The 26,668-nt window shown below is 47.1% G+C and overlaps 2 protein-coding genes across 3 annotated transcripts in view; one reads left to right on the top strand and one right to left on the bottom strand.

Moving 5' to 3' along the window:
• The window catches only part of LOC122390284 (caspase-1-like), a 47,164-nt gene that overhangs the window by 19,185 nt on the left and 1,311 nt on the right, over positions 1–26,668 (bottom strand). Inside the window, exon 1 of one of the 2 annotated variants that reach the window (XM_043383048.1) lies at positions 2,790–3,161. The exons of the other annotated variant lie outside the window; for it this stretch is intronic. The gene's annotated coding sequence lies outside the window, so the exon portion shown is untranslated. Of the gene's footprint in view, positions 1–2,789; positions 3,162–26,668 lie in introns of those variants that run through there. 2 annotated transcript variants of the gene reach the window in all.
• Positions 22,191–25,070, top strand: LOC122390286. The gene is made up of 3 exons (XM_043383054.1): positions 22,191–22,500; positions 23,857–24,015; positions 24,414–25,070. Exons 1-3 carry the CDS (start codon positions 22,440–22,442, stop codon positions 24,605–24,607), a joined length of 414 nt encoding a protein of 137 aa, XP_043238989.1. The 5' UTR covers positions 22,191–22,439; the 3' UTR covers positions 24,608–25,070.

Below are 26,668 nucleotides of genomic sequence, written 5' to 3'. Positions count from 1 at the left end.
TTATATGCCAAGGTTTAACCCGCGCGGGGCTGGGGTCTCCAGCCGAACGCGCGGGGCTGGGGGGGGGGGTAAATTTTACCCCCCCCCCCCTGTTATCTCCCGAACTAATGGTCCGATTTGGAAAATTCAAACGCCAATCGAAAGATCTCATCACGAACAACTAAAAACATGTACTTAATTTTAAATTTGAGGTCAAAGTCAAGGTCAGGTCAAGGTCAAGGTCAGGTCAAGGGTACAAATTGCAACTTTCTACAGTATCGGTCTTGCACCGTAGTTGCCGAAGAATGGAGTCATCGACTGAGACTGATTGCCCAAAACGTGTTCTTAGGCTACCAAGACAATATTCGTTGCATACAATATCATTCAGAGGTCAAGGTCAAGGTCAGGTCAGGTCAGGTCATCAAAAAACAAAATATAGAAAAGGGCATGTGCGACACATGTTTTATGGGTCATTTTACTCATAGAATTCAATAGGTACACTCAATAAGTGATATGGACCACCTCTGGATGAATTTCAGGTCGAGGTCAGGTCAAGGTCAGGTCAAGTGAGGTCAAATTTTGAAGTTGGTTGTTAAGGCCTAAAAAGGTGTCTATCTGATGCAGTTTTTCACGGCGAATCGAATGGTGCTATTTTTGTTTCCGTACGAGGTCTAGAACTTCCAAAAAAAAACATTTTTCAATTTTTTTTGTGTGTCGTGACATCATAAAATTTTTAATAACTCCCACATTTCTGAACCGATTCTTCTAAAAATTGGTATGTAGGTGCACATAGACCACTTCTCTGACATATATTCCGGTTTTTTCGATACACTTAATATTTTGGATTTTATAACTATTTTCCCAAAAAAGTCAGTTTTTTGAAAACATTTGGACCAAAATCCAAAATTTTCAAAAAACCGAGATAGCCATTTGATAGACAAAGTAGAATTACGTATAACCTTTTTTGTTACGTCTTGATTCCTTTAAAAATGAAGATGTTAGCGGCGTTTGAAGTTCTGCCGTTTTTGAGGCGAAAATGGCGAACATGACGTCACTAAAACGTCAATTTCTCAAAAAAATTCCGACGGATTTCGCTCAAATTTTCAGGGAACGTGTCAAATTGATGTAAGAAAAGGAACTGAAAGTTTGAGATATTGCAAAAATTCGCGAGGGGGGGGGGAATTTACCCCCCCCCCCAGCCCCGCGCGTGTTAATGTTTCCACAGAACTGAACATGGTCAGTGCCCCGCATTGACTTCAACTGACTGTGGCTGCTCCCACCAGGCACCAACTGCAGACTGTCCCCCATTACTTGGTGTCATACGTTTAGTGCCAGAGCGATTCGAACCCCGGTTCTGCCCACGCCCCACTAGGTGCCCCTCGCTCTCCACTTGCCAGCTGACATGTATCATGAATCATGATGCACGTCAGTGAGTGGCCTTTCACCTCTTGGTCTCAAACTCACTGTAATTGAGTCACCAATCAGTCAGACAGTCAGTTCATTCTGTCACCAGTCAAGCACTTTCCCTACTAGTCCATAAGAACAGAACTGAACAATTACCAGAACCAGGGCTTGGCATGTGAAATTGCACATGAATCACACACAAAAATTATGATTTAAGGAATGGATGATGCCATTGCCATGTATGCATGTTTATTCAGACCCCATAGACAAACATTACCAGAGACAAGGTCAGCTGAGACCAGACATAAGTGGATGGATAGTGGATACTGGATATCACTTAACTTATTCTATTTTCAGATGACACGTAAACCTGGTTAAATTCTGGTTCATCTGGTTCAATTATTCAAATCTTATTTGGGCTTTTCCATAGTTCCTGAACAACTTCTTCTTGCTGTAAATGACTGTAGTTTATTGTATGCAATACCAACAACAAACATTTGTGAGGGGTTGATAGCAAATGATACCACTAACTTTTGACCAGCTCTGTTAAAAATTACAGTTCTTTACCTACCTGGAACCCAAGATAAAAAGTTATGAAAGCAACCTTTTATTCAAGAAATTCAATTTAGGAACAATTGTTTTCACCCTGAACTAATTAATATAGGTATCAAAATAATGTCATCACTGAACATAAAAATTGTAGAGACACTAGAAACATGAACATTTATTTAAAGCAGCATACATATTTTATTTGGGCTGGTCTGCCACGGAAATAATTCCAACAATATTTTGTTATTCCTTAGCCATCAGTCTTTCATACTTCTAAGGATCCACTGACAGTCCTGGTTGTGCCCAGCACAGACTAAGCATATGATTATGAAACTAATAGTTACCTACCAAGTTAAGCAGAGCACACATATGATTTAGGAACAACCAGTCATGACAGACATCCAAAACTCACAGCAAGATAGCAGCAGCACTCAGCACCAGTACTCAGTAGGTAGGTAGCCAGATGGCACGGATTAGTGTTCTGCGTCTATCAGTCATGCTTGCCCAAGCAGGAGGGTCATGTGAAGTGTGGATGCAGGCAAGAAGAACAGACAGGATGACAGGAGACATGAGATCATTCATACAAATAACATGACAACAGCACATACATGATAGAAATTACCTACAAAAAAAGTTTACGACAGATATGAAGTAGCACAAAAATATATTTAAAAAATTAGGTATACAACACAAAGAAGGTGGCATTTAGGTGGTGGTAAAAATTATGGGCTTTCAATTTGGAATCTTGAACTTGATGCTAAGACCAACATAATTTGAATTTATTTCAGTGAATTGAAACAAAGAATGGAAACAAATGAAATAAATTTACCCTGGCAATGCACCCAACGCAAACTTACCACCACCAAAATGAAGACAGCTGTCCTGCGAGCTGATGTGTCAATTAATATTGTTTTCCTTCTCCAGCAATCGAATTTATAAATAATTGAGCTATATATAATAGCTGTGCTCCAGCTCAAGCTCAAGCCAAGCTCATATAGAGCTAGAAAAACGGCAAAACATTTGTCATCGATGCGCGCCGATTTCGTAAGCAACAAGTCATATTTGTATAGTGTTCAACGACAGTGTCGATGACACAATAATGAAATCGATCATCTTCTCACTTATGACGTCAAAACAATACTTATCATTTCATTTAAGACAATTAGTGAGTTGCGATTTGAGCTGCAGCAAGCGGAATTTCGTGCCATTTATATTAGGCTCTTTAAATCACTTCTTACTTCTTCTAGGTTGTAAGGTTACCTACTTTGATTATGCTTTTTTCGCAGACTCTGCTTACGCATTGTTGCCATAAGCGGCCTTCGCTAACAGCACATTAGTGAACAGGAGAAAGTGAAGGGTGTCCGTGAAATTGGGCCTATGTTCGATCTTTTAATTACTTCAGAAAATATATTTTCAACGACATTCATAACAAAACGAAGCTTTTATCTTCCAAATAGAATTATAGAAGTGCTTACCTACCTATTGGCTATTGACATGAAATAACAGGTGAAGCAGGATTCTTCGCTTTCTTTTCTTTATGACTTTTGGTCATAAATCTGAGTTCTGACCAAAAGTCCTTGTTTGATCTCTTTCCGCTAAAGCGCTAAATGAATCAATTTTCATTCCATAGTTTTCACCTGGCACCTGATCATTCTACTTCATATTCTCTAGCCTTGAGATCAAATTATCAATCATCAATCTCTATCTCGATCCTTAGCTCGAATTTCGATCTTTCGCTCCCTCGCTCTCATTTAGCTGGAAAAATGAGCATTCTAGAGTTCAGGGCTGCGGAGTCGGAGTCTGAGTTGGAGTCGGTCGAAGAAGCCGACAGTTCTGACCGGGGTCGGAATCGATTTTGGGAGCCGGGGCAGGAGTCGGATTGGAGTCGGACTTCGGAGTCACCGAAAATCCATTGACTCCGCATTCCGCAAACCTTCCTAGTTCCTAAGCTGCGGAGTCGGGAGTTCGAGTCCGAGTCTGACAGAACGAGTCGACGATTCTTCCCGGAGTCGGAGTTGATTTTTGTAAGCCGGAGTTGGATTCGGAGTCACTGAAAGCCCATCGACTCCGCAGCCCTGCCCCTGCTAGAGTTACTATTTCTGCTCTGAAGATGAAGTCAATGAAGGAATGGTATCAAGATGAATTAATATTTAACCTGCACCCCGCTGGGGGGGGGGGTTCGCCAATAACTTCTAAACGCGTTACGCCAGCGACGTCAAACTTGCAGTACCTAATCATACATCAATTTGACACGTTCCCTGAAAATTTGAGCGAAATCCGTAGGATTTTTTTTTTAGAAAATGACGTTTTAGTGACGTCATGTTCGCTATTTTCGCCTAAAAAAACGGCAAAATTTCAAACGCCGCTAACATCTTCATTTTTCAGGAAATCAAGACGTAACAAAAAAGGGTTATACCGTGGCATCGGTAAAATCCTTTTTGAAAGGATTGCATTCCCAATCCACATTCCTAGTGCCGAAGTAGATTGCATTCCTACCCGCAATCCCCTTTTTTCACTTGGATTGTGATCAAATCCGCAATCCTTTTTTGCAATCCTGTTGTATTATTATGTGCACTAGTGGATCTGGGGGAGGGAGGGGGGCATAGGGCCGTGCCTCCATCCCCAAATCACCCATTTCTAGTACCTAGTCTTGCGAGTAATTCCTATCTAAGGCACAGGTATTTTATGGGAAATGTGTTTTGCCTCAAACACCCCCACATTTAACCTTCCAGGCGGTGGGGGGATCTTTTGAATATAATAGCCGAAAAATCCAAAAAGTTTTTTGAATTTCGAAAAACGGCATACCTATATGTGATAGTCCCTACCGCCTTCTATCTACATACCAAATTAGAGATCAATACCTCTTTTTTTGGCCAAGTTATAGCGAAAAAACTGTTAAAAATTGATGACGTCAAATTTCAAACTCAATTTTTAGCAATTCTAGACCTTGTAGCGCAAAACAAAGACCACCATTAGACTCCCCGTGACGAGCTGCATCGAATCAATACCCATTTTATGCAAAAATATCAACTTTGAAATTTGACCTTTTTTGACCTGACCTTGACCTGACCTCCACCAGAAAGTGACCTAAACCGTACCTGATGGTCTTATAACCAATACCATTGAGTTGGAAATGAAAAACTGGCCATAAAACATGCATCGCACAACCTTAGTAAAGATGGGTTCATGTGGTGACCCTTGGTGACCTTTGGTAAACTGACCTGTGACCTGACCTGGTATGACCAGTGACCTCTAATAGCAACATATGTACTAGACAACTGACGCCTTATCGCTGAGTTTCGACAAGATGCGTTTTACTCGGTGTTTAGCGCTTTCCCTAGAAGCCCCGTGAACGGTGAAACATTTTATCTTTGACCTGACCTGTGACGTCATCGGTGACCCCGAGGTAAGTGAAATTTAGTTTCCTTCAACAAATTTGACAGGGCCATCGAACGTCGTTTGAATTTTCCAGATCCGTCCAGTAGTTTCGGAGATACGAGGGGGAGGGGGCAAAAAATGCCCCCCCCCCACCGCGCGGAAGGTGGCTGGGAGGCCCATCGCCTGCCGGGTTAAACCTCTACCCAACCATTGTTTTATATTTTTAAAACTCGCCCTCAAATACATAATTTTGCCCTTCCTATGTAGTTAATCAGCGTATATTATTTTGAGCGTTTAAATTAAAAGCGTTTAAATTCTCACGTCCGTCCACGTATTCACGTCGTAAACGTATTCTCACCTTGACATGTTCCATAGTGTATGGAAATATGGGCAAATAGGTACGCACCTTCTTCACTTTTCTCTATGTCCCCCCCCCGTCTGTCTCTCTCTTTGGATCCGCCATTTAACGTGGCGTAGTTCTCGCCTCTCGCCCGGCCCCGTGTCGTCATGCAAGCAGCGCAGCGCCAACTTTGCCTTGATACTGGGATAATTTGTGTCTATGGCAACCGGCAGTATTCTAGTTAGTTAGTTCCGTCGATGCACATTGCACAACTTAGCGGCTGCACATCATTCTAGGCCTATTAAGATCGGGAAAATATCAGCCATGACTGATTGCCCCAGGAAAGGATTGCAATCCGGATTGGATTGCAAAAATTGGAAGTATGATGCAATCCAATCCGCAATCAAATCCTGTTTTTTGGAATGGATTTCAAATCCAGGTGCAATCCACCAAAAAGGAATGCAATCAGGATTTTGCAATCCTGCAATCACAATCCTACCGATGCCTGGTTATACGTGATTTTATTTTGTCTATCAAATGGCTATCTCAGTTTTTGGAAAATTTTGGATTTTGGCCCAATTTTTTTTCTTCAAAAAACTGACTTTTTTGGGAAAATAATCATAAAATCCAAAAATTTGAGTGTATCGAAAAACCGGAATATATGTCAGAGTCAGAGAAGTAGTCTATGTGCATTGTGCACCTACATAACAATTTATAGAAAAATCCGTTCAAAAATGTGGGAGTTATTTAAAATTTTATGACGTCACGACATACAAAATTTTTGAAAAATGATTTTTTTGGAAGTTCTAGACCACGTACGGAAACAAAAATAGCACCATTCGATTTGCCATGAAAAACTGCATCAGATAGACACCTTTTTAGGCCTTAACAACCAACTTCAAAATTTGACCTCACTTGACCTGACCTTGACCTGATCTCGACCTTAAATTCATCCAGATGTGGTCCATATCACTTATTGAGTGTGCCAATTGAATTCTATGAATAAAATGATCCATAAAACATGTGTCGCACATGCCCTTCTCTATATTTTGTTTTTGGTGACCTGACCTGACCTGACCTGACCTTGACCTTGACTTTTGAATGATATTTTATGCAACGAATATGGTCTTGGTAGCCTGAGAACACGTTTTGGGCAATCAGTCTCCGTCCATTCTTCGGCAACTACGGTGCGCGGCCGATACCTACTGTAAAAACTTGCATTCTGTACCCTTGAACTGACCTTGACCTGACCTCTGACCTACTTAAGCAAAAAAATGGGCTCTTAAGATCCGCCTTATTGAGAGCTTTCGAGTGCCGTTTTCTCCGTCTTTCTACGACCATCGGTTCGGATGTTAGACAGGGGGGGGGCAGAATCTGCCCCCCCCCCCCCCAGCAGGGCGCATATGGCTGAATAGCCCAGCGGGGCGCGGGTTAATCGAAAGTCGAAACCGAGATCGGGTGTAGAAAAAAAATAATCGTGTCAACTGTTAACTGTTAGTATACGAAACAGCCGCTAATGTTGAGGACCGATTTCAACTCTTCGTGTATCGGGAGTTATGGACACCTTGAGTATGTTATCATTGGCGATTCAGCAGGTAGGTATTGCCTACCTGCGCCCTACAGCAACATGATCTTGTGCTTTGTGATTGTAACACATGTTAGTGGTTTCATGTGTACTTCGATAGATGCTTAACGTGCTACACATCCTACAGCTACACAGAAGTCAAGACATAAGTGCATTCGTCAGAGCCGGCGCATTTTCATAAGCTGTGCGGAGACAGAGAGCCATAGCCGCTGTCGTCTAAGAAAACGTACAGGTATTCCCGCATACCCGCCGACGACTATTTCATCGCCCGCTTCTCTCCCGAGGCAGACGAAACAGTGAAGGCCATTCTTTGAGCTCCGCTGTCCACCATCTTCGGTGCCAGTTTTCCACCATCTTGAGATGACTTCATACGCTGATCTTGGCAGCTCATTCTCAGATTCCCGTCTTCTCTCGGCAGCTTTTCACCTTCAACCTTGCGTAGCAACTCGCCTTCTGCTTTCTTAAGCACCCCGGCGAACACTTCCAACAAAGTGAGGACCGATACCCCCAACATCAGACTGATGAAGCCTCCCAGTTCACTGAGGAGACTTGGCAAACGATAGGTCAGACGTTCTGTGGCAACCATTTCAGGAATCGCCGCAGGCGAGAAGACAAACTCAGAGTAGGGATCGTGCACGTTATCAACGGAGATGTCCTTCACGTTGGAAATACTGGCGGTGAAGCGATGCTCCCGACAAGGTAGGAGACAATCGCACTTGCTAGCCAGCTTGGAAAGTGCGTGAGTTCGCTCCATTTCCAACAGCATTGCCTTCGAGCAGAGTTCAAGATCAGGGAAGTCTTCCATCATGTCTGGCGTAGAGCAGTTGTTCTCATTGACCCAGTGTGAGTGTGAACAGCGCACAGAGCACGTCTGGAAGTGGTATCCGACTTCCGAGTTGCACCGAGCTCTTGATAAGCTTTCGCGATCAATCACTGTGGATTTGACCTCCAACTGAACCAAGTTCTCACCGGGCTTCTCATAGCTGGTGTCCCTCTGTAGTCCCCTGATCCCGAAGCTTGTCACAACAGGGCGCCTTCTTGAGTGGATGTACACACGCAACCCTTGCACCTTCAGCTTGCCGGTGCTTAGATGCAGCAGCAACTGGGTCTTCTTGTCAGAGGACATGTCGACGAGGTCACCCCATGTGACATTCGGCATCAGCGTATGACAAACAGCCCCGATCTCCAGCGCAATCCACGTTCGCCAAGTGCCGACTCTGCTAGAGGCGTAGCCTCCAGGATACCCAACAGTCTCATTCGTTCCACAGCCAGGCTCACATCCTCCAAGCAAATTTCCAATCGACACACCATTTCCCTTCCATATAGTCTCCGCGATGGTCACGTTTGTGTTGGAGAAGAGGTTGTGCTGCCGCCATTGGTAGGGCAGAGGACAGAAGGTGATGCCGGGTACCTCGACGTCCTCCCAAGGTGTGAAGCCGATGGAGACGGCCACGGGTTCGCTCCAGTGAAGGCGAAGAAGTATCCAGCTCTGGATAGCGCAGAGAGACATGCAGGTGACGGTAAGCAGGAGACGAAACCACCATGTCAGACTGCGAAATCGTGAAGATTTATCTGGTGTGGACACTGGCATCCTTTCAGAACGAGGCTCTGTGAAGCTATGCATGAAGCTATCGGCGACGCGATACTGCGTCCACTGGCCTTCTTGCTAAAAAACTAAAACAGTCGAGCCTAAAAGCCAGGGGCAGGAGGAACTTCATCACGCCTTCATCCAGCTACGCCATCCTCACACGACTGACGGTCGCACACCTCTCCACCTCCTGTGTATAAGACCGTGGAGGCTACCATCAGCCATTGATCGCTACTTATGCTGGCTCTCCCACGCATTAGACTGTCTTCAGACGATCGCTATTTATCGTATTCAAACACGTTCTGTCGCATTCATTAATTACAGAGCGTTGGTCGGTGAGAAACGCGGTATCCCTAACAATAGCCTCAGCATGTGTTGTAGAGAACTGTGCGCAACATTTGCTAATGGTTGGGCTCAAGGTAATGAGTGAGTTTGGTCAATAGGGTACATCCGAGGCTCACATAACAGGTCATTTTCGCATCCTTTATATGACGTTGTTCTTCCCCGGTTCCCATGACAGGTAAAAAGCACATGAAAGAGACTTGGTCCTTGGACCTAATGTAACAGTTCAACGAATAAGTCGTGAGAAGTGAACACCTAAAACCCAACGTCTCCAACCGTTTGAATAGTACGGGTGCGGCCGACAGCCAGCATTCGTCGTTTAGCTATCCATAAACAAGAAAGAGTCCATTTTCGATAGGCATACCGTCACAATGAAAATTGCCTAGAAAATAACCTGGGTGGACGCACTCTCACGGGGCAGCATTAACGGGGCGACGTCGGCACCCACTGGCGGATCCAGGGGTTCAGCGCGGGGGGGGGGCATACCAGGTCACGGAGCCAAACCTAGGGTACCCCCAAATCCTGTTTTCTCATCGGATTTAGGCCACTTATTTTTCGTCATAGCCCTGACACGAGTTTTTTTCTTAAAAAAAAAAAAACAGAAATGGTAGGACACCTGACCCCCATTGGCAGATCCAGGAGGAGGAGGCATTTGGGACAAATACCCGGGCAGCGCCAGAAATCGACGAAAATTGGTGGGGCCGTTGGGGCCCTCAGCCCCTCAGAATGACTGGTGTATATGTAGAGCCGACCCAGGGCCGCCGGTGTGGAACCTTAAGAGGTGCTAGCGTGGGACCATCAAAGGTATCGGTGTGGGTTCCCCAGAGGCAGTGGTGTGGGGCCCTCAGAGGCACTGGTGCAGGAACCACAAAGGAGCCCGTGTGGGCCCTCTAAGGTGCTGGTGTGAGGCCCTCACATGGACGTCGTTGTGGTGCCTCAGACACTGGTGTGGCGCTAAGCCCACACCATTCACAGATGGCTGTGTGTGGGGCCCAATTGGAGTTGTTGGTGCGAAATGCGAATGCTTAATAACCCAGTAGGACCTCTCAGAGACCGACAAAGGGCCCTCAGAGGCCGGTAACAGGCCGTATGATGTCAACAATGGGCCTTCACAGGCCGGCAAGTGTCTTCAGGAGCCCTGTGGAATCCTTAGAGATCGGCATGGTACTCTCAGACGCCGGTGGGGCCCTCATAGTCACCGGTGTAGGACCTACAGAGTTACCGGTGGCTGGCTGCCAGAGGCACTGGTGTGGGGCCCCAGAGGCGCCGGTGTGGGACCCTGAGAGTCGCCGATGTGGGCCTCAGGAGACACTGGTGTCTCAGAGGTGGCGGTGTAAGGCCCTCAGACGCGTCTGTGTGGTGCCCTCACAGTCGCCGGTGAAGACTTTCAAAGGCATCGTTGTGGGAGTCCTCACTCCTCAGAGACACATGCATGGGGGCAAGGGGTCTTCAAGAGACCAGCAAGGGCCAGCAGAGGGTTTCAGGAGCCTTGCGGGATTCTGGAGACCGGCGTGGTACTCTCAGGCGTCACTGAGAGCCCTCAGACTCACCAGTGTGGGGCCCACAGAGTGCAGGTAGGTAGCCGTCAGATGCGCCTGTGAAAGACCTTCAGAGGCGCCAGTGTGGGGCCCTCAGAGCCGCCGCCGATGTAGGGCCTTAAGAAATATTGGTGTTAGTCCCTCAGATTGGCGGTGTTGGGCCCTCAAAGGCGCCGGTGTAAGACCCTCACAGGCGCCGTTATGGGCCCTCAGAGACACTGGTGTGGAACTGTGGAGCCGTTCCATGCGGGTATGGGCCAGGACCCTAATTAGAGCTGACGCTTAATAGGTCAGCAAGGTCACTCAGAGGCCAGCACAGGGCCCTCAGAAGCCGGAGTGGGGCCCTTATGGAGATGTGTGATGTGTGATGTGACTCAGGAGCCCGTGACTCTGTGAGGTGCCCTCACGAGGCCTGCGGGTCTTATCTCAGTCGAAATAAGGCACGCTTGGACCCTGAGCGGCCAATTGGCACTGCAGGGTCTCTCGGGCCCATAGGGCACCATGCATCTAATGAGGCGGCACGCGCCCCTTGTGCCCCCCCCCCTGGTTACGCTGCACTGGCTGCGGCCATACAGGTAAATCATATTCTAACCATCCCTATTCCCAAGCATAGGCGGCGGCCGATTCCTGCATGATTTGCGCAATATGAGTGCCATCGTTAGACAATACGGTCAAAAGGGTTGAAGCGGCATGACTCCCTGTGGTTAGAACTAAGAAGCAGCATATTTTTAGACAAAATAAAGCAATGACAACTAAATTGAGGTTACTAAAACCAGTGGCGCGGGAACCGGGAGGGGGGACTAGCGGGGGCTGAGCCCCCCCCCCCCCCAGCCGAAAAGCTGGGGGGCTCGTAATGTATTTGAGCCTCCCCCCCCCCCCCCCAGCTGGAGGAATCGAAATCGGAAATCTACCAACATACCTAATTTCATAGATTCATACATAGGCGCGGGAACCGGGGGAGGGGGGCAATGGGGGAAGCTTGCCCCCACAATTCTGCGGCCGTGGGGGCGGTCCACACAACTTTTCATGAGGCCAGGAACCGTTGGGCAGCTTGTCCTTCCCAAATTAGGGGTTGTGGGTCACATAGGAAGAAAGCATGTAAGTGAAAAATCCACCTCTTTCACTGGCTCGGCAACTCATTTGACACATTAAAACCTTTATTCCAGGTTGCCAGAACGGTAGTTTCTTCACTCAGCTTAGACGGAAAGACTCACTTTTTGCATTTTTTCGTTTTTTTTTTTTTGTTGTTGTTGTTGAAAAGACCAAAGTCTGAAAAATAAGTGGCCTAAAACCGGTGAGAAAACTAGATTTGGGGGTACCCTAGGTTGATCTCTATTATGGTTCAGCCCCCCAGTCTTGAAGAAGTTCTCGCGCCGCTGACTAAAACGACTCTGATCACAAAAGTAGTTACTAGGAAGGCTTTCTAAACCATTTTTATTTAGTTCCTCGTTATAGGCGTAAGAAGTGTAAGTCTGAACGGGGGGGGGCATACTTGTACTGAATGCCCTCCCCAGGCTCCTGTCGGGGGGGGGGGGCATATGCCCCTAATGCCCCCCCCCTGGATCCGCCAGTGTCGGCACCGAACACACGCAGCAAAAACGAACACATGTGAAGGCTAGTCAAGGAAATCTCTGGTAACGCCCAGCGTCGTGCCTACAGCTTTTTCAATTTTCACCTTCCATGCATTATGAACATCATGAGCTAGAAAAGCGCTATGAAATGATGCGTCATAAACGACAGACAGTCCTATATCAGCTTCATAATTGCATTGTGTCCAGTGTCTGCACGGCAAGGCTTCTGTAGCTATGCTTAGGTTGTCTTTTACCTGTCAAAGTTTTAATTTCCCGTTTGTTTAGAGCTACGTTCAAGAAGTGTCGTCGCATAGTATTTCACTGCTAATGCGTGTACGAGGATGTGTGAATGACGTCTTTCTGTCAGCAACTTTTCTGTGAGCGACGTGTCATAGTCAAAAGTCTGACACCAAATGTGGAAAACAATACCCAGGTACTCAACCACTTGGTAGATCCTTTATCGACCAGTAAAAACACGCTACCTAGCGACTAGCAAAGGAATCGCTGGGCTTGCGAGGAATCGCCAACCTCACACTTCGTCGGGACCCTCTAGGCACACCACAAACGAATCAACACCATGAGGATATATTTAGCACTTCGCTGCCTTCTACTTCTGATCGCCACATCCTCCTCATCCAACGGTTTCAAACATCTTTTCCAAAAGCAGCCTGGCATCTTCACTGGAAAAAGGAGCGAGGTAGCCACCAAACTCTCTCTGCGCATGTGCGCGGCGCTCTGCTCGAGAAGGGAAACATCGTCATGCAACGGGTTCACCCACAAGGACAGCGGCGTCTGCGTCATGTTCAGCGCTCGTCAACTGTGTGAAGGAGCTGTCACGCTGGAGAAGGACGAAGAGGCGTCGGCCACTAGCTACCAGCGAATCGGTAGGTGGGAGGGCAGCCTCCGGGGACTAATAGTGGGACAGCATTCAGGCATTCGGTAACTGGAAGGTAGGCCTCCGATGAAGTGACAGGCGAGAGATAAGTTTCCATCGAACTGATATTGGAAGGACTTTGCGGGGGCTAAACTCACGCAGGATCCTCATCACATGGCCAATAAATATAATCATTGATGATTTAAGCGAGACAGGCTTTAAGCACTGAAAGGAGGGGCACGTGGAAAAACGATGGTGTCTTCTATGAGACACTATCAGCCTACAGTAACTATGTACTATGTAGTATCGTTAAACGCTACTGTCTTGGTCACTAAGTGTCTCTTGTTCTCTTGACTGCACCAGTCTCTTCCACCTGGTGCTGTCGTTTTGCCGGCAGATTCGAAACTCACGCCGTGCGCTGGGCGTTGCTATCAAGTGCTACCGGAAGCCGTGAACTATTACGAAGCGGAGTATCAATGTGCTCTGCTTGGAGGTATCCTGGCTGTACCTTCCTATTTCATGGAGCAGCAATGTATTGCCACTTTATCTGGTGGTGTCAACTCCTGGATTGGACTCAACGATCTGTCCCTCGAAGGCATCTTCTTGAGGGCAGACGGCTTTGGGGAGATGTATAAACAGGACGGCTTCTGGGCTTCGGGGGAGCCGAATGGGAGAACTAGGCAGAACTGTGTGCGGATGTCCTTTGAAAATGGAACATCTGAGCCAATCGGCTGGCAAGATGTGGCTTGTGAGACATTGAATGTGCCGTTTTGTCAGCTTCTCGGCTAGGCCCTAAACGATGCAGGGCACTTTTCGTCACTTAGGTCATACATTATCTTCGAACGATTTTGTCAGTTCTTTTACACGATGCCTCTTATCATGGCTACGCCACGATCATTGTCTTTTTTATCTGACCTCTAGGACTCTACATTAAATTATTTCCCATAGCTTCACCGAGCTGCTAAGCTAGACGGCGCACGACCACAGTCTTATTCAGATAATTTGTTCACAAGTGCGATCGTAATGATTAAATGATTATTTATCGTGTCGTCAGGTACGCATTAGAGAAAATGCGCTGAAGTGGCAGGGTGAAGGTTTTATGCTGTAAATAAATAAAAATGCCTAAAAATAAATGGTTGGCTTTGAAACACCTAACGCCACAACGTTTTGTTTATTACAAGTCAGTCGTAAGAGGATGTTTGACACCGTATTTGATGCACGGATATTTGATGCCTATACTTTGTTACTGCAATCCTGCTTGCATATTGGTTGCGGTAAAGAATTGCTGTTTGCTTTTGTTTTATCCGTCTTAATTTGATCCCTCGTGTTTTGGATGACTACTGAAGACTTCTAAGCTGAAGACTGCGCACGGCACATGACAGAGGCGGATCCAGCTCAGAGTTTGGGGCAGGGCCTATTTTAACATGTTAACTAGGGGGGCAAATGCCCCCGCACTCAACAGAATTGCCCCCCCCAGTCGTCGAGATGTGCCCACTATAAAAATGGGCATAAAGGAACACGGTGACAAACATACAACTGTGACTTGTTTTGCAATGGATGTCAAATGAGTCAGTCTGCAAGTAATGACCAGTGGTGGATCCAATGGTGGGTCATATGGGTTATGACCCCCGCCCCCTTTGGCCCGGGGACACCACAGGCCTGCCTGGGGCACCACCGGCCTGTCAGGGGCACCACAGACCTGTTGGGAGCACCATCGACCTAGGAAGAGCACCATAGGTCTGCCAGGGGCACCACAGACCTGCCAGAGGCCCCACCGGCCTCGCAGGGGCGCCACCTTGGGCCTGTCAGGGATACCACCACAGGCCCGCCAGGGGCACCACAGGCCTGCCAGAGGCACCACAGGCCTAGCAAGGGCACCACGGACCTGTCAGCGACACCACGGGCCTGTCGGGGGCACCTCAAGCTTGTCAGGGCCAAGGGACACCACAGGCCTGTCAGGGGAACCAGAGGCCTAGCAGGGACACCACATGCCTGGCAGGGGCACCACCGGCCTCGCAGGGACATCTTGGGCCTGTAAGTGGCACCACGTGCCTGTCGGGGACACTCCAGGCTTGTCAGGAGCACCACAGTCCTCTCAGGGCCCAGGGGCACCAGCGGCCTAGCAGAGGCACCACCGGCCTAGCAGGGACACCAACGGCCTCGCAAGGGCATCATGGGCCTGTCAGGGGCACCACGGGCCTGTCGTTGGAACTTCAGGCTTGTCAGGGGCACCCACAGTTCTTTCAGATGCACCGGCGGCCTAGCACCATGGCACCATGTTTGGCCGGGATTGCGATTCGGCGCATGTCGCCTCGCATTAGCCGCTCGTTTGCAGTCTTTTCGTGGTTTCAAACGTTCAAACATGGGATATGATGTTGCTCCCATGCATTAGGGTGGGTGTCAAGGTCACCGGAAGGTCAGGTCAGGTCATTTACCTTTGATGACCTCGGTTCACATTTTCGAGCTCTATAAGATTCTAGGCTAGTTTTTGGAGCTAAATTCGAATTTAGCAACCATTTGACCGTTTGCGAAGTAGTTTTGGTGCCTTCGTAACATGTTACGAGGCTGTCAGAGGCGGTTGCCACCTACTACGAACACCCGGCAAAACCCTTACTGGTTGACCTGACTTGACCTGACCCGACCTGGCCTAAATGCATGAAGACATCATCTTTAATCATAACTAACATGATATTCGTGATCATCACCCCGAAAAAACATAGCAGCCACCCTTTACGATGCTCTAACAGGTCTCGATTTTCCCGACTTTTGGGTCATTGACCTGACCTGGAAGGTCAAGTGATGACGACCTAGGACCTTAACACTCGCCGGCACAGGCCATTTTGCGTCCTTCGACGGCACAAGGGGGGTTGGAACGACCCCCCCTCGCGTTTGGCCCCTGATCGAGCTAGAGCTTCGCGGAAAAAACGAGCGTGCTGCCCGTCACGAGAGGAAGCCGATGATATCCAATTTTAATGTCCTAGGTCATCGGGTGACCTTCCAGGTCAGGTCAATGACCCGAAAATCGGGAAAATCGGGACCTGTTAGAACGTCGTAAAGTGTGGCTGCTATGGGGTTTTTCGGGGTGCTGATCCGAATGATATCATGTGAGTTTTGATCACAGATGATGTCTTCATGCATTTAGTCCAGGTCGGGTCAGGTCAGGTCAGGTCAACCAGTAGGGGTCCTGCCGGGTATTCCTAGTAGGTGTCAACCGCCTCTGACAGCTTCGTAACATGTTACAAAGGCACTAAAACTAGGCTTCGTAAATGTTCATCGGGTTGCTAAATTCGAATTCAGCTCCAAAAACTGGCCTAGAAACATGTAAAACTCGAAAAAGTGAACCGAGGTCATCAAAGGTCACTGACCTGACCTGACCTTCAGGTGACCTTGACATCCACCCTAATGCATGGGAGCAACATCAAATCACATGTTTGAACGTTTGAAAGCACGAAAAGCTTGCAAAAGCGCGGCTAATGCGAGTCGACATACGCCGAATCGTGATTCCGGCCAAACATGGTCTCGGAAAGTAGGTCACAGGTCAAAGGTCATTTGGGTCAGGGTCATGAAATTTTCAGGGTAGCTGTAAAATTGATAAATGCGAGGGTACTGAAAGTTTCGTTGCAATCGGCAGCTTTTTACGCGAGTTATTCGCGAAAAAAACCTTAGGGGGTTGCATCAATCCTCCCCTGTGTCGGCGAGGGTCGGCGAGGGTTAAAATTGGGTATCATCGGCTTCCTTTCATCACGGGCAACACGGTCGTTTTTTCCACGAAGCTCTAGCTCGAGCAGGGTCGAAACGGCAAGGGGGAAGGTCCAACGGACCCCCCCCCCCCCCCATATACGTTCGCAGCTGGAAAATACCAATACGGGCGAGGGTTGATGGATTATAAGAGACAATTTTCCAGGTTGCCCCCCCAGTCAAATTCCCTTAAAATAGGCTCTGGTTTGGGGGGGGCAAACCATAACAATTTATCGATTCTTTCCATGCATCGTCCATAGGCGTAATGCTAAAATCATGCCGTTTAATTTGGGGGGGGGGCAAATGCCCATTTTGCCCCCCCCCCCTGGATCCGCCACTGGCACATGATGTTGGTCGGGTTAGATATGTAAGATAAGATTAACACCTGAGCGGAGCGCAATGGGTCTGGTCCGCCTATATCATGTCGACGTTCGATGTTCGACTATAATTCTGACGTGGGTACTAAGGAGAGACACACCTGACATTCTCAATACAATAGAAGTCACGACCTGCACAAGCTTTTTCAGAAGTCCTCTCTCGGCCTCGATCCCGTTCATCAAAAGACATTCATTGAGGTTGGAACTGAACTTTGGTTCAAAGAATCCTCATTAGTAGATCAGCAGGAAACCACATTCGCAAATGAATGCCTTTTTAAAATTGCATATTTCTTAAAAAATACAACCGGTAGCTCAAAGGGTGATTATGAATAATGTTTATTGTAATGTCAACTTTTGTGTAATGGCCTGCATTGCCTGTTCTAGCTTCTCGTGCCGTCACAGCACAAACACTTAACAAAATGTGGCTCTGAAGCCGTCTTTGCACGCAAGTGCTGTTTAATCAGCAAATGTCCGAATTATTCACATAATAAACGTAGGAACCAGTGTATCCATTACGCGGTGGCCCACCTAAATCAATAACGGAGGCAAGTCAGGCATAAGTCAGTCAGTTTCCCTTCAGAGTCAACGCTGAAAACAGTGGCAATTCAGTCGTTTGGTTTCGTCGCTCGTGGAAAGCTTTACCGTATGGTTTCCACCAACGGTCTTCATGCAGCTGCCTACATGGAGAAGTCAATTGCACTGTCTTTGAATAGGTAAGGCAACCATCTAGCGAGTGACGACACGGAACTATAATCAGTCAGTGCCTTCACCATCAGACTGTGACGTTCAGCAGCATCCTGCTATTGTTTTGGCAGCATCATTACGATTGGAAGTTAATTTTTCACCGCCTCTCTTATGACTGCTTTGCATCTAGATGTTCGACAGAAATGGGGAAACGAGTTAACCAGTGCAAAGAAGTCTTCAGGAATCTCCATTTCAAAAGTTGGTGCATGTCAATGCGACTGAAGCACGCCGTCATTCTGTTGCTTTTCGTGGCTTGGCTGAGCTTGACCGGTCAGAAGACGTACCAGTGTCTCTCAGAGCCCACTGCCGTTTCCTTTCGCTGGGAAGAGACGTTTCAGAGACCACGTTTCTCCGTGTGCCATTCTTCCATCTTGAATGACAGCATCCAACGCATTCTCATCCAAGGTTCCAGCAAGGAAGTTCATGGCGTCTTCTCAAATCGCTCACTAGTGGATTTCTTCCGCTGGTCGGGTTTGAAACTTTCAGAGATCATCGTCCCCGACGAAAAACTGGAAGCCAATTTCTTGAGCGAAAGTCCGGACTATCTGCAAACAGAGTGTGGTATTTGGAACACAACTATCGACTACGGAAACGGTGGAATCTGCGCCACACTGACTCCTTTCTGTCGTGACGCCACTCTTCGTCTTCGCCGGCAGCCTGCCTTCGAAGAGCCCTGGAACGGGGTCATCCTCAGCTACTTCCTCTTCGTGCACGGTGATGAAGAGTACTGGGGCCTGCCGGTGCAGAATGTCACCATGTACCCCATTACGAACGAGACCAGCCTCAAGTCGCTTCACCTGCGTATTGAGCGCGATGTTCGTCCGAACTTGTGGAGGGCACCATGCGAGGAAGACCCCGCCTACAGTCGAGTGACCTGTCAAAGACACTGCTACTTCCGCTGGCTGAACTGCAGCATGGAGTCATCTTCTGTGACTGCGGATAAGCCCCTCTGCTTAGCATCGGACACCCTCTGGTACATCGACTTTGACTCAGTGGCGGCGCCACGAATTTTCGCCAGTGGGGGCAAGATTGAGGTGACCCGACTGTTGTCTGATACGCCGATCTGCAAAATCCATGAGCATCGCGGGCCCGGAAGGGGGGGGGGGGGCGTTTTCGCCTCCCCCTGGCGAATATTTCCGATACCTCACGAACGCTTAGGGATAGAAAGACGGAACTTACTGTGCCTTATCCCCCATTAATTTGACATCTTTTGAAGCAAACAAATTAGACCTAGCCTCCTTGATAACGTCTCAGGGCCGATTTTTCTAGACTCCTGCACGGCAAACTTCGGCGTCACAGACGTGAACTTCAACCAGATGCCCAAAATAGAGTTTTAGAGATAAAGACAAATTACGAGCACGGTTGTGTAGCAATTGACCTAGAAAAATTACTTAAGTATTTTTGGTGACCTCAGGTCAGAGGTCAGGTCAACGACCCTGAGCTGGGATTTTAGTTTAGTTCGCAAATAACTTCAGCAAAAATGGTCCTAGAGCTGCGGCAGTGGTACCTTCGCATTCGTCTTGTAGAGACGCGTCGAATGACATACATGTAAATTGTTTGGAAAAGGTCAAGTTTTATATTGACCTCATGTGACCTCGAATGACCTTTGGTTGACTTTTACACATGAAAGGTCGTTTGTGATGATTTCGTAGCCACTGGTCATGATTCTGGCATCCATTTTGCTCTAAGCATTCATTTAGAGCATCAGGATGGCAAACATGTCTTAATTATTATGCCTGAGTTGAATAAGTGAAATAGTCTCTAGCAAGGATACTCTTGTGACTTTGACCCTGTGCTCTGTACCAGCCTTGTATCGTAAGCTTAAGCACAAATAAGGGTCCGCTAAGCTCCAAAACATTTCAAAACATCTCGGAATCTAGTTTACAAGATATAAGAAAAATGCAAAGTTTGTGGTCAGTTTTGCGCATTACCGTGACCTTGAATTTGAATGTTATGCACATCATCGGAATCCGAATCCCCAGACTCTCTTCGTTCGTTTACCATCCATTTTAGCCGGTTTTATACACCATGCCGTCCTCTGGAACACGTACTTTGAGTGAGACCACTACAAAAGTGCCGGTTTTTGCCTTTGACCTTGACTTCTGACCTTGAAAATTGGCCTGAGGTCAAAAAGTTTAGGTGCTTTAGAATCTTCTCGTAGATACCTTTCGTTTGGTACCATTTTTGTTTCCGTAGCTGCCTTATTAACGTTGTTAGACAGGTGGGGAGGGGGGGGGGCTACCCCGGGCTGCGGTGGTTAACCCCCCGGGCCCGGACGGGTTAGGGTCGCGAACAAATAAAACTATAAAACTAGATTGCGACTTGCGTGACACAAACCTGTGAAAACGTTATGTTGTTCGTTGAGATATAAAATGGTGTATTCCTCACAACAATAGTCGGTATGTACCTAGTTCTCTTTTTCCCGTAGAACGTATATGTGCGATTCTCTCACACACGATTGATACCTATACCAGAATAAGCTCCATTAGGGCGACCCACATACATTTCCAGATAACCCGAACATACATACCTATCACATTTTGTCATACCTCCCTGAGCTCAGTCTCAGTGTCAGTCTAAGGGTTCCCAAAAGAGGGTGATCTCTTCTCTGGCCGACTTTTGACAAACTGCCTCTCAACCTCCTGGAGGTCAAGCTCGAGGGGCGAGTGCAGCCTTCTGGTGAATGAAAATGAGTAGGAGAATGAGTGGGAGTAGGAGAAATGCGACAGACGGTCCGAGAACGAACGTTCTGCTAATGCACTTGATACGGGGACCGAACAGGCGTACTATTATAACCGCCTATCATGAATGTTGCACCTGTCTTCTGTTCCCTTGTCAATATCAGCCAAATTTTGTGGGGGCAAAACATAGTCTTGCCCCCACGGCCTCCTGCCAGTGGGGGCAGCCTGCCCCCACTGCCCCCACGGTGGCGCCGCCCTTGACTTTGACTACCTCGGCGAGCGACCCTTCATACGCTTCCTCACCAATCCCGAAGGCTTGGCGAGCTGTCCGTGTCCCGAGCCCTGCATTCGCGACCGATTCGACTACACCGAACACCCGAATCCGTGGCAGCCGAGTGATGAGAATACCTTGGTGCTCCACCTTCGTCTGGGAGAAGTACGCCACACGATGGAGACGTTCATCACCTACACTCCGGGCGATCTTCTTGCCGATGTTGGCGGGTACCTGGGCCTCCTGCTTGGTTTCTCGCTGCTCTCGGCTTTTGATGCGCTCCAGGGCGTGATTGACAGACTGCGCTGTCCATGCTCGAAATCTATTAAACCAGTGGTCCGAGCCAAGAGGGCGCTAGTGGTTGCTGAATGCCAAACAGAATTCAGTCTGGGTGAGTTTAAAGAGACAGAGGGACTTCGGAAGGCTTCGCGTCATAGTGGAAGAGATGAAGCTACGAGTGACACGGATGGGGAGGGTTGGTCGATGTGTTGAATGATTGGGCATGCTTAAAGGTATTGCGAATCCAGGTCCTTGCAGCGCTTTATGCATAGGTACAGCTTGGAGTGACATTGAAACTGAAAGCATGCACTTGTCATCAAGAAACATATGCTAGTAGGCACCTTTGGTTTCGACTTTCGAGGGTAGTTAAGGCACGACCACTGACCAGTATCTTGGGTGCAATGAATGCCTTCGCCCCTCACCCTCGTCCGCCGCTCGAATAAGGCAGGCGGGGTGCACTCGGCCCGGTTTTGTCAGCTGGCAGCAGTCGGTTTTACAACTGAGGGCATTCGATTCAGTGTATCCGTGGTAGGTAGGTACTAGGTAGGTACCCTCTAGGTAGGCTGGTCGCTTCGCTGGAACCTGGAGCCATTAAGGCAATTAGAATTATGCTGACGCCTAAGTGAACTTTGTAACTAAGTTAACGAATTACGTTTAAGGTACTCGGCTTTCCGGACAGTTTCGTGACTGTATCTAGGTAGGTATTCTTGTCACTTCGTCAGCGGCATAAATTACGTTTAAAAGGAATCCGCATGATAAAATGTCGTTTCGATACTTTGACTTGGAATGTACACCTTCTATGATGTGATTAGTTCAAATACAATACACCCGCTTTCGATTCGACCGCTTGTGCAGAACTTTAGCGAGTTCCGACTTCGTAAACTGTGTTTGTCATTTCTATCGGGGATTCATAAGTGTAACGACATCGCCAGTTCAAGGTCATCGGATATCCGTCTGCTGGAGCAAATCGTTACTGATCGTTACCGCCCGGGGCTTCCGGTCGATCCGGACAGAGTATATAGAACACCGATCCGGATTTGTTGGTTTTGCGACGTTCCTGAACGTTCTTTCCCGCGATTCGTGAACGAATTCTGTTGCTTGTTAGCTCGCTGGGTGGTCGCTCTTGCTTGCTCTCCTGCTCAAATTGTTGCCTACGCTTTTATCTCTTTTTGAGACCTTTGTGATCATACCCTATCAAAGAATGAATATTTTTGCCCTGCTTCTGACCTTGCTGCTGGTTTTCTCTGCATATATTGTTGGATGTAAGTATGAAACTTGTGTAAGAATACTTGCATGCTTCAGTCTAGTTATCATGGAATATAACTGATTTAACCCTATTAGTGGCAAGGGGGGGTTGTTTTCATCCACCCCTCAGGTTTTTCGGGAATATCTCCGAAACCGCTGAAGCTACGATGCTGAAATTTTCTGACTTTTCCTAAAACTAAATTGGGCACATTCCCTGAAAATTTCAAGTTCATAACTTTACCAGGGGCGGCTCCAGAGCACTGGGAATTGGGGGGTCCTATTCGTGAAGCGAGTCATTTGGGCGAAGATCACGATGCTGATGTATTATAACTGTATGCACCAGTTTTACGAACAGTGAATGAAAGGTATCATGTGATAACATATACAAAGTTATTGTGCATCCTCTTTTGACACGTTTTTGCTATAATAGGCGGATCCAGGCGTCCAAAAAGGGGGGTTATGTTTTACCTCCCAACATAGGTGCCCTGACACCGCCTATGCATGACCAATACAATTGTAGTCGTTCTCTCATAAGAAAATTGTAACATAACAAGACCATTACCACCCTTTTTAGAAACAGTACCAACAAATACCTTATTTACTATACTTTTTGTGTACCCCCAATCTCAATGATCTGTATCCGCCTATGATTTTTTAAAAAGGCATATTTTTAGGATCCATGTGAATTCCTGGTTCATTCTCTATCGATCGGCAAAAGTTGCGTTAAGATTGGTTCAGAAACCTGGCCGTGATAAACAGTCTAAAATGTATCTGCAATTTACCTTTTTTTAACCCCCTCTACCCCCCTATTGACATTTTTTTTTAGAAATGTAGATCACGTTGAGCGAAATCGAATGCCGTTTGAATTTTGAAAATCGGCCCGTTAGATCTCGAGATATCAAGGGGGGGTCGTAAACAGCCCCCCCTGCCACTAATAGGGGTAGCCAGGAGCCTGCCACTAATAGGGTTAAAACACTTTGTAACACCTGCCCAGTGCCCACCAGTTCTTCAGCTACATACCTGCTATAGGTCTATGCTGATGCCAGGACTGACCGCTGTACAAGGTTGCAAGTGCAATTGATTGTCAGCTGCTCAGCTATTTCTTGATCACATAATCTCACTTTTCAGGTACACAGTACCTACAATCATGCAATACAATAATGCAATCGCCTAACATCTAAAATGAATGTTCATTCTCCTTTACGTGGTATTGGTATGCTTTGTATGCAATGCCCATTTCCTTCTGGAGACCTTCGCAAACTTGCATTCTCCTTTTTATGTAGGTATGTAGGGAGGTAAAGATTGATTGGTTTCTCTTATCATGGCTGGTTAGAATTTATCAATAATACTGTGTGCTTTTTCTTCCTTCTCAGGTGAAGGCCTGCGATGCCATGAGTGCTCTTCTGCAGACCACACTGCCTGTGAGGACCCATTTGACAAGGACCGTGCCAAAGCAGCTGGCTTTCTCGCATTATGTGATGAGCCCACCAAGCAGGGGCAGCGGGTGCTCTGTCGGAAAACACACCAGACAGGTGAGATTCCAGTCTGTCTGAGCACATGGCCACATGTTGTTGGCACACCAGCAAAGATATTGAGGCTACATTGGCTCTTAGATAGTTGAACACAGTGCTGTTTGTAGAGTGTGCTATGATCTGGGATAGAAATGAGGAATGCTTGTGGCTGTCATGTTATCTGTGAGATTAAGAGTGTGATGCTAAACCAAAAATGATTTAATTATCATCTACTTACTGTCTTCAGCAGTTCTAGGACATCAGCTGACAACTGAGATTTTCCTGGAGTTTTGAATTGTCATAATGCCAGTTCCTACTGATGTGTTTCTCCCCACACCTTGGAAGCCTTACACCATTAGTCCACCTGATGACCTTTTGGCCACACCCATCAATAACCATGTCACCCCATTCCGTTCCAGTCCTGGGCAACGTGCGCATAATCCGCTCGTGCGGCTACGCCAACCACAGCGAGACTTGCGTGGGCTCCCGCAATGCGGAGGTGGTGGTTCGCTCTTGCCAGTGCTTCAAGAAAGACGGATGCAACGGAGCGACTACGATGACAATCGCTGGCACCGTGGTGGTGCTGGCTGCCGCACTGCGCGCCATCTACTGAGCGTCGCCATAAGCTGGAGTTCGGAGCCCTGCCAGTAGGTTATGTTTGTGTAAGATGTTGTTCCTATGCTGCTCCTAAGATCACAATGTTCGTTTAGGATGTGCTGTTTTGTTATCGATCTCACCATGTGATATTTTGCTACGCCATATTTACTTGTGGTTCATTTTTCCAAGTCAATCAGGTGTCTTGCATTTGAATGTGATAATTTTGTCGATAAGTTTGTAAACGATCTTTCAGTGTCATATGTCGTGTGTTAGGATATTTGAGTGATCTCACACCTGTGTTTCGTTCAGTGCCGGGGCTCCGGAGCTCACAGTCAAACGTAGTGTCCAGAAACGACGACTAGACTGGCTTGGTAGCGCCGTGTCTGTAGCCTCTCGGGTCGATGTTGCTCACACACCCTACTCTAGTCAGATGCTCTTCCACTTTGGCCAATAGATTTTAAATGGATTCTTGCAGTAGAGCTAAACAGTATTAGAGAACTGCAGACATAATGATTAAATTCAGAGATCAGGCGATTGGATTCGCTATGGATGTCTTCTGTGTTCTTGCATTGACACATCAAAAGAGAGGTTAGAGTCTGGCCTCATGCTTCCAAAGATAAAGGCTTTGAGGGTATACCATTTCAAGTTAGGGGAAGCGGGGGTAACACCGCCACTGTGGGAAATACCGCCACCCCATCTGGCGGCGAAAGTATGAAATGTGAAGTGTAAAAATCCGTTATTTCCTATTGACCGCACGAAGGTAAGCGTCTTCTGATTTGTGTTCCGGTGTTTCAGTGTAATCGAAGCTCAATGTGGGCATTTAAAGAAAAATGCACATTCTCTTATAAAAATTCGATGAGTTGGGAGCACTTTTGAATGTCTTTAAGTAGAGACTCATTTTGATTTACTTGATTACATCGAAAAATAACTGATCGGCTTTGTCCAGTAAGATAAGTTTGCTTGAACCGTGTAGTACATTCTTACCGCTGGCGATTTTTGCTTGTGATCACTTATTGGGGAACACCGCCACCCCATGGCGGTGTTACCCCAATTGAGGTTGCGGTGTTTCCTGTTTGTAGCGTGATAAGTGATGAAACTCCAAAGACACGCTTTATTTATGTTCGTAGATGTTCCTAAGTCGGGAATAAGCAGCTTATTTGATTTTTTACTTTATATTTTTCATGCATCCCGACCAAGCACTTGCCAGCTGTATAAAACTGGCAAACAGCTGATGAACCTACCTATTTAGGTGTCCATTACCGATTATTTGCGAAAATTACCACTTACCGACAGGAAACTCATCGCACACGATCTCTGAACAATTAAAAGCTTTCGTAGGAATGGGTTGGGTTAACATCAACACCGGTGGCGGGGTTACCCACACAATTTGTAGGCAGCAAATATGCAAGGTATTTTTAAAAGTCGTGATACATGAAAACCTTTTAGGAGCATGCAAAATAAGTACCTAAAACACGTGAGAAAATGTTTAAATATTGTAACCAAAACAATAACTACCAAGAGACTTCACACATATTCTCTCATTTTGGCGAAAAGCTTAGGGGGGCGGTGTTACCCCCGCTTCCCCTAGTTCATGAGAACAGGCAAACATATAAATTTGCGGCAAGACCCTCCGAAGCTCCGAGATTGGACGTGCCCGGGGGGCATCATGTTCAGAATGAAGACATTCGTACTGCAGGGGTTCAATATTCCTACTTATATGCTACGTGGTTTCTGCACGCCGGTAACAGGGTAGACGTTCATAGTGGCCAACTAACTACGTAATCCAACATTATTGTAAACCTGGTACATTGCAAAAGTCATTATTGTTACCATGTATATTTTTCTACTTATGTTGGTGTTGACATCCAAATGACATCACAGTATTCGAACAGGGAAGCCGAATTTCTGTTGTTTTTTTTTTTCGATGTCGAGCGGTCAGATCTTTCCACATCGTGGTTAAATGAAGAGCCTGTTCTGCTGTCAAACATTGCATTCAGACCAGCAGACCTAGCTCAATGCTTCCGTCCCTATTGACTTAAAGTCTCTTCCAGTGCAAGGGGAGGTATGCCAAGCCAGT

This window comes from Amphibalanus amphitrite, unplaced genomic scaffold, assembly GCF_019059575.1.
Source record: "Amphibalanus amphitrite isolate SeventyFive unplaced genomic scaffold, NRLGWU_Aamphi_draft 000389F_arrow, whole genome shotgun sequence".
In the NCBI taxonomy this organism is placed as follows: Eukaryota; Metazoa; Arthropoda; class Thecostraca; order Balanomorpha; family Balanidae; genus Amphibalanus; species Amphibalanus amphitrite.
This window is presented reverse-complemented; position numbering and strand designations above follow the sequence as displayed.

Excerpts from the sequence above, each read along its gene's own strand:
- LOC122390286 (XM_043383054.1), top strand. The coding sequence starts at position 22,440 with ATGAATATTTTTGCCCTGCTTCTGACCTTGCTGCTGGTTTTCTCTGCA. Across the intron at positions 22,501-23,856 it reads CTCTGCATATATTGTTGGAT|GTGAAGGCCTGCGATGCCAT; the intron begins GTAAGTATGAAA and ends CTTCCTTCTCAG. Across the intron at positions 24,016-24,413 it reads TCGGAAAACACACCAGACAG|TCCTGGGCAACGTGCGCATA; the intron begins GTGAGATTCCAG and ends ATTCCGTTCCAG.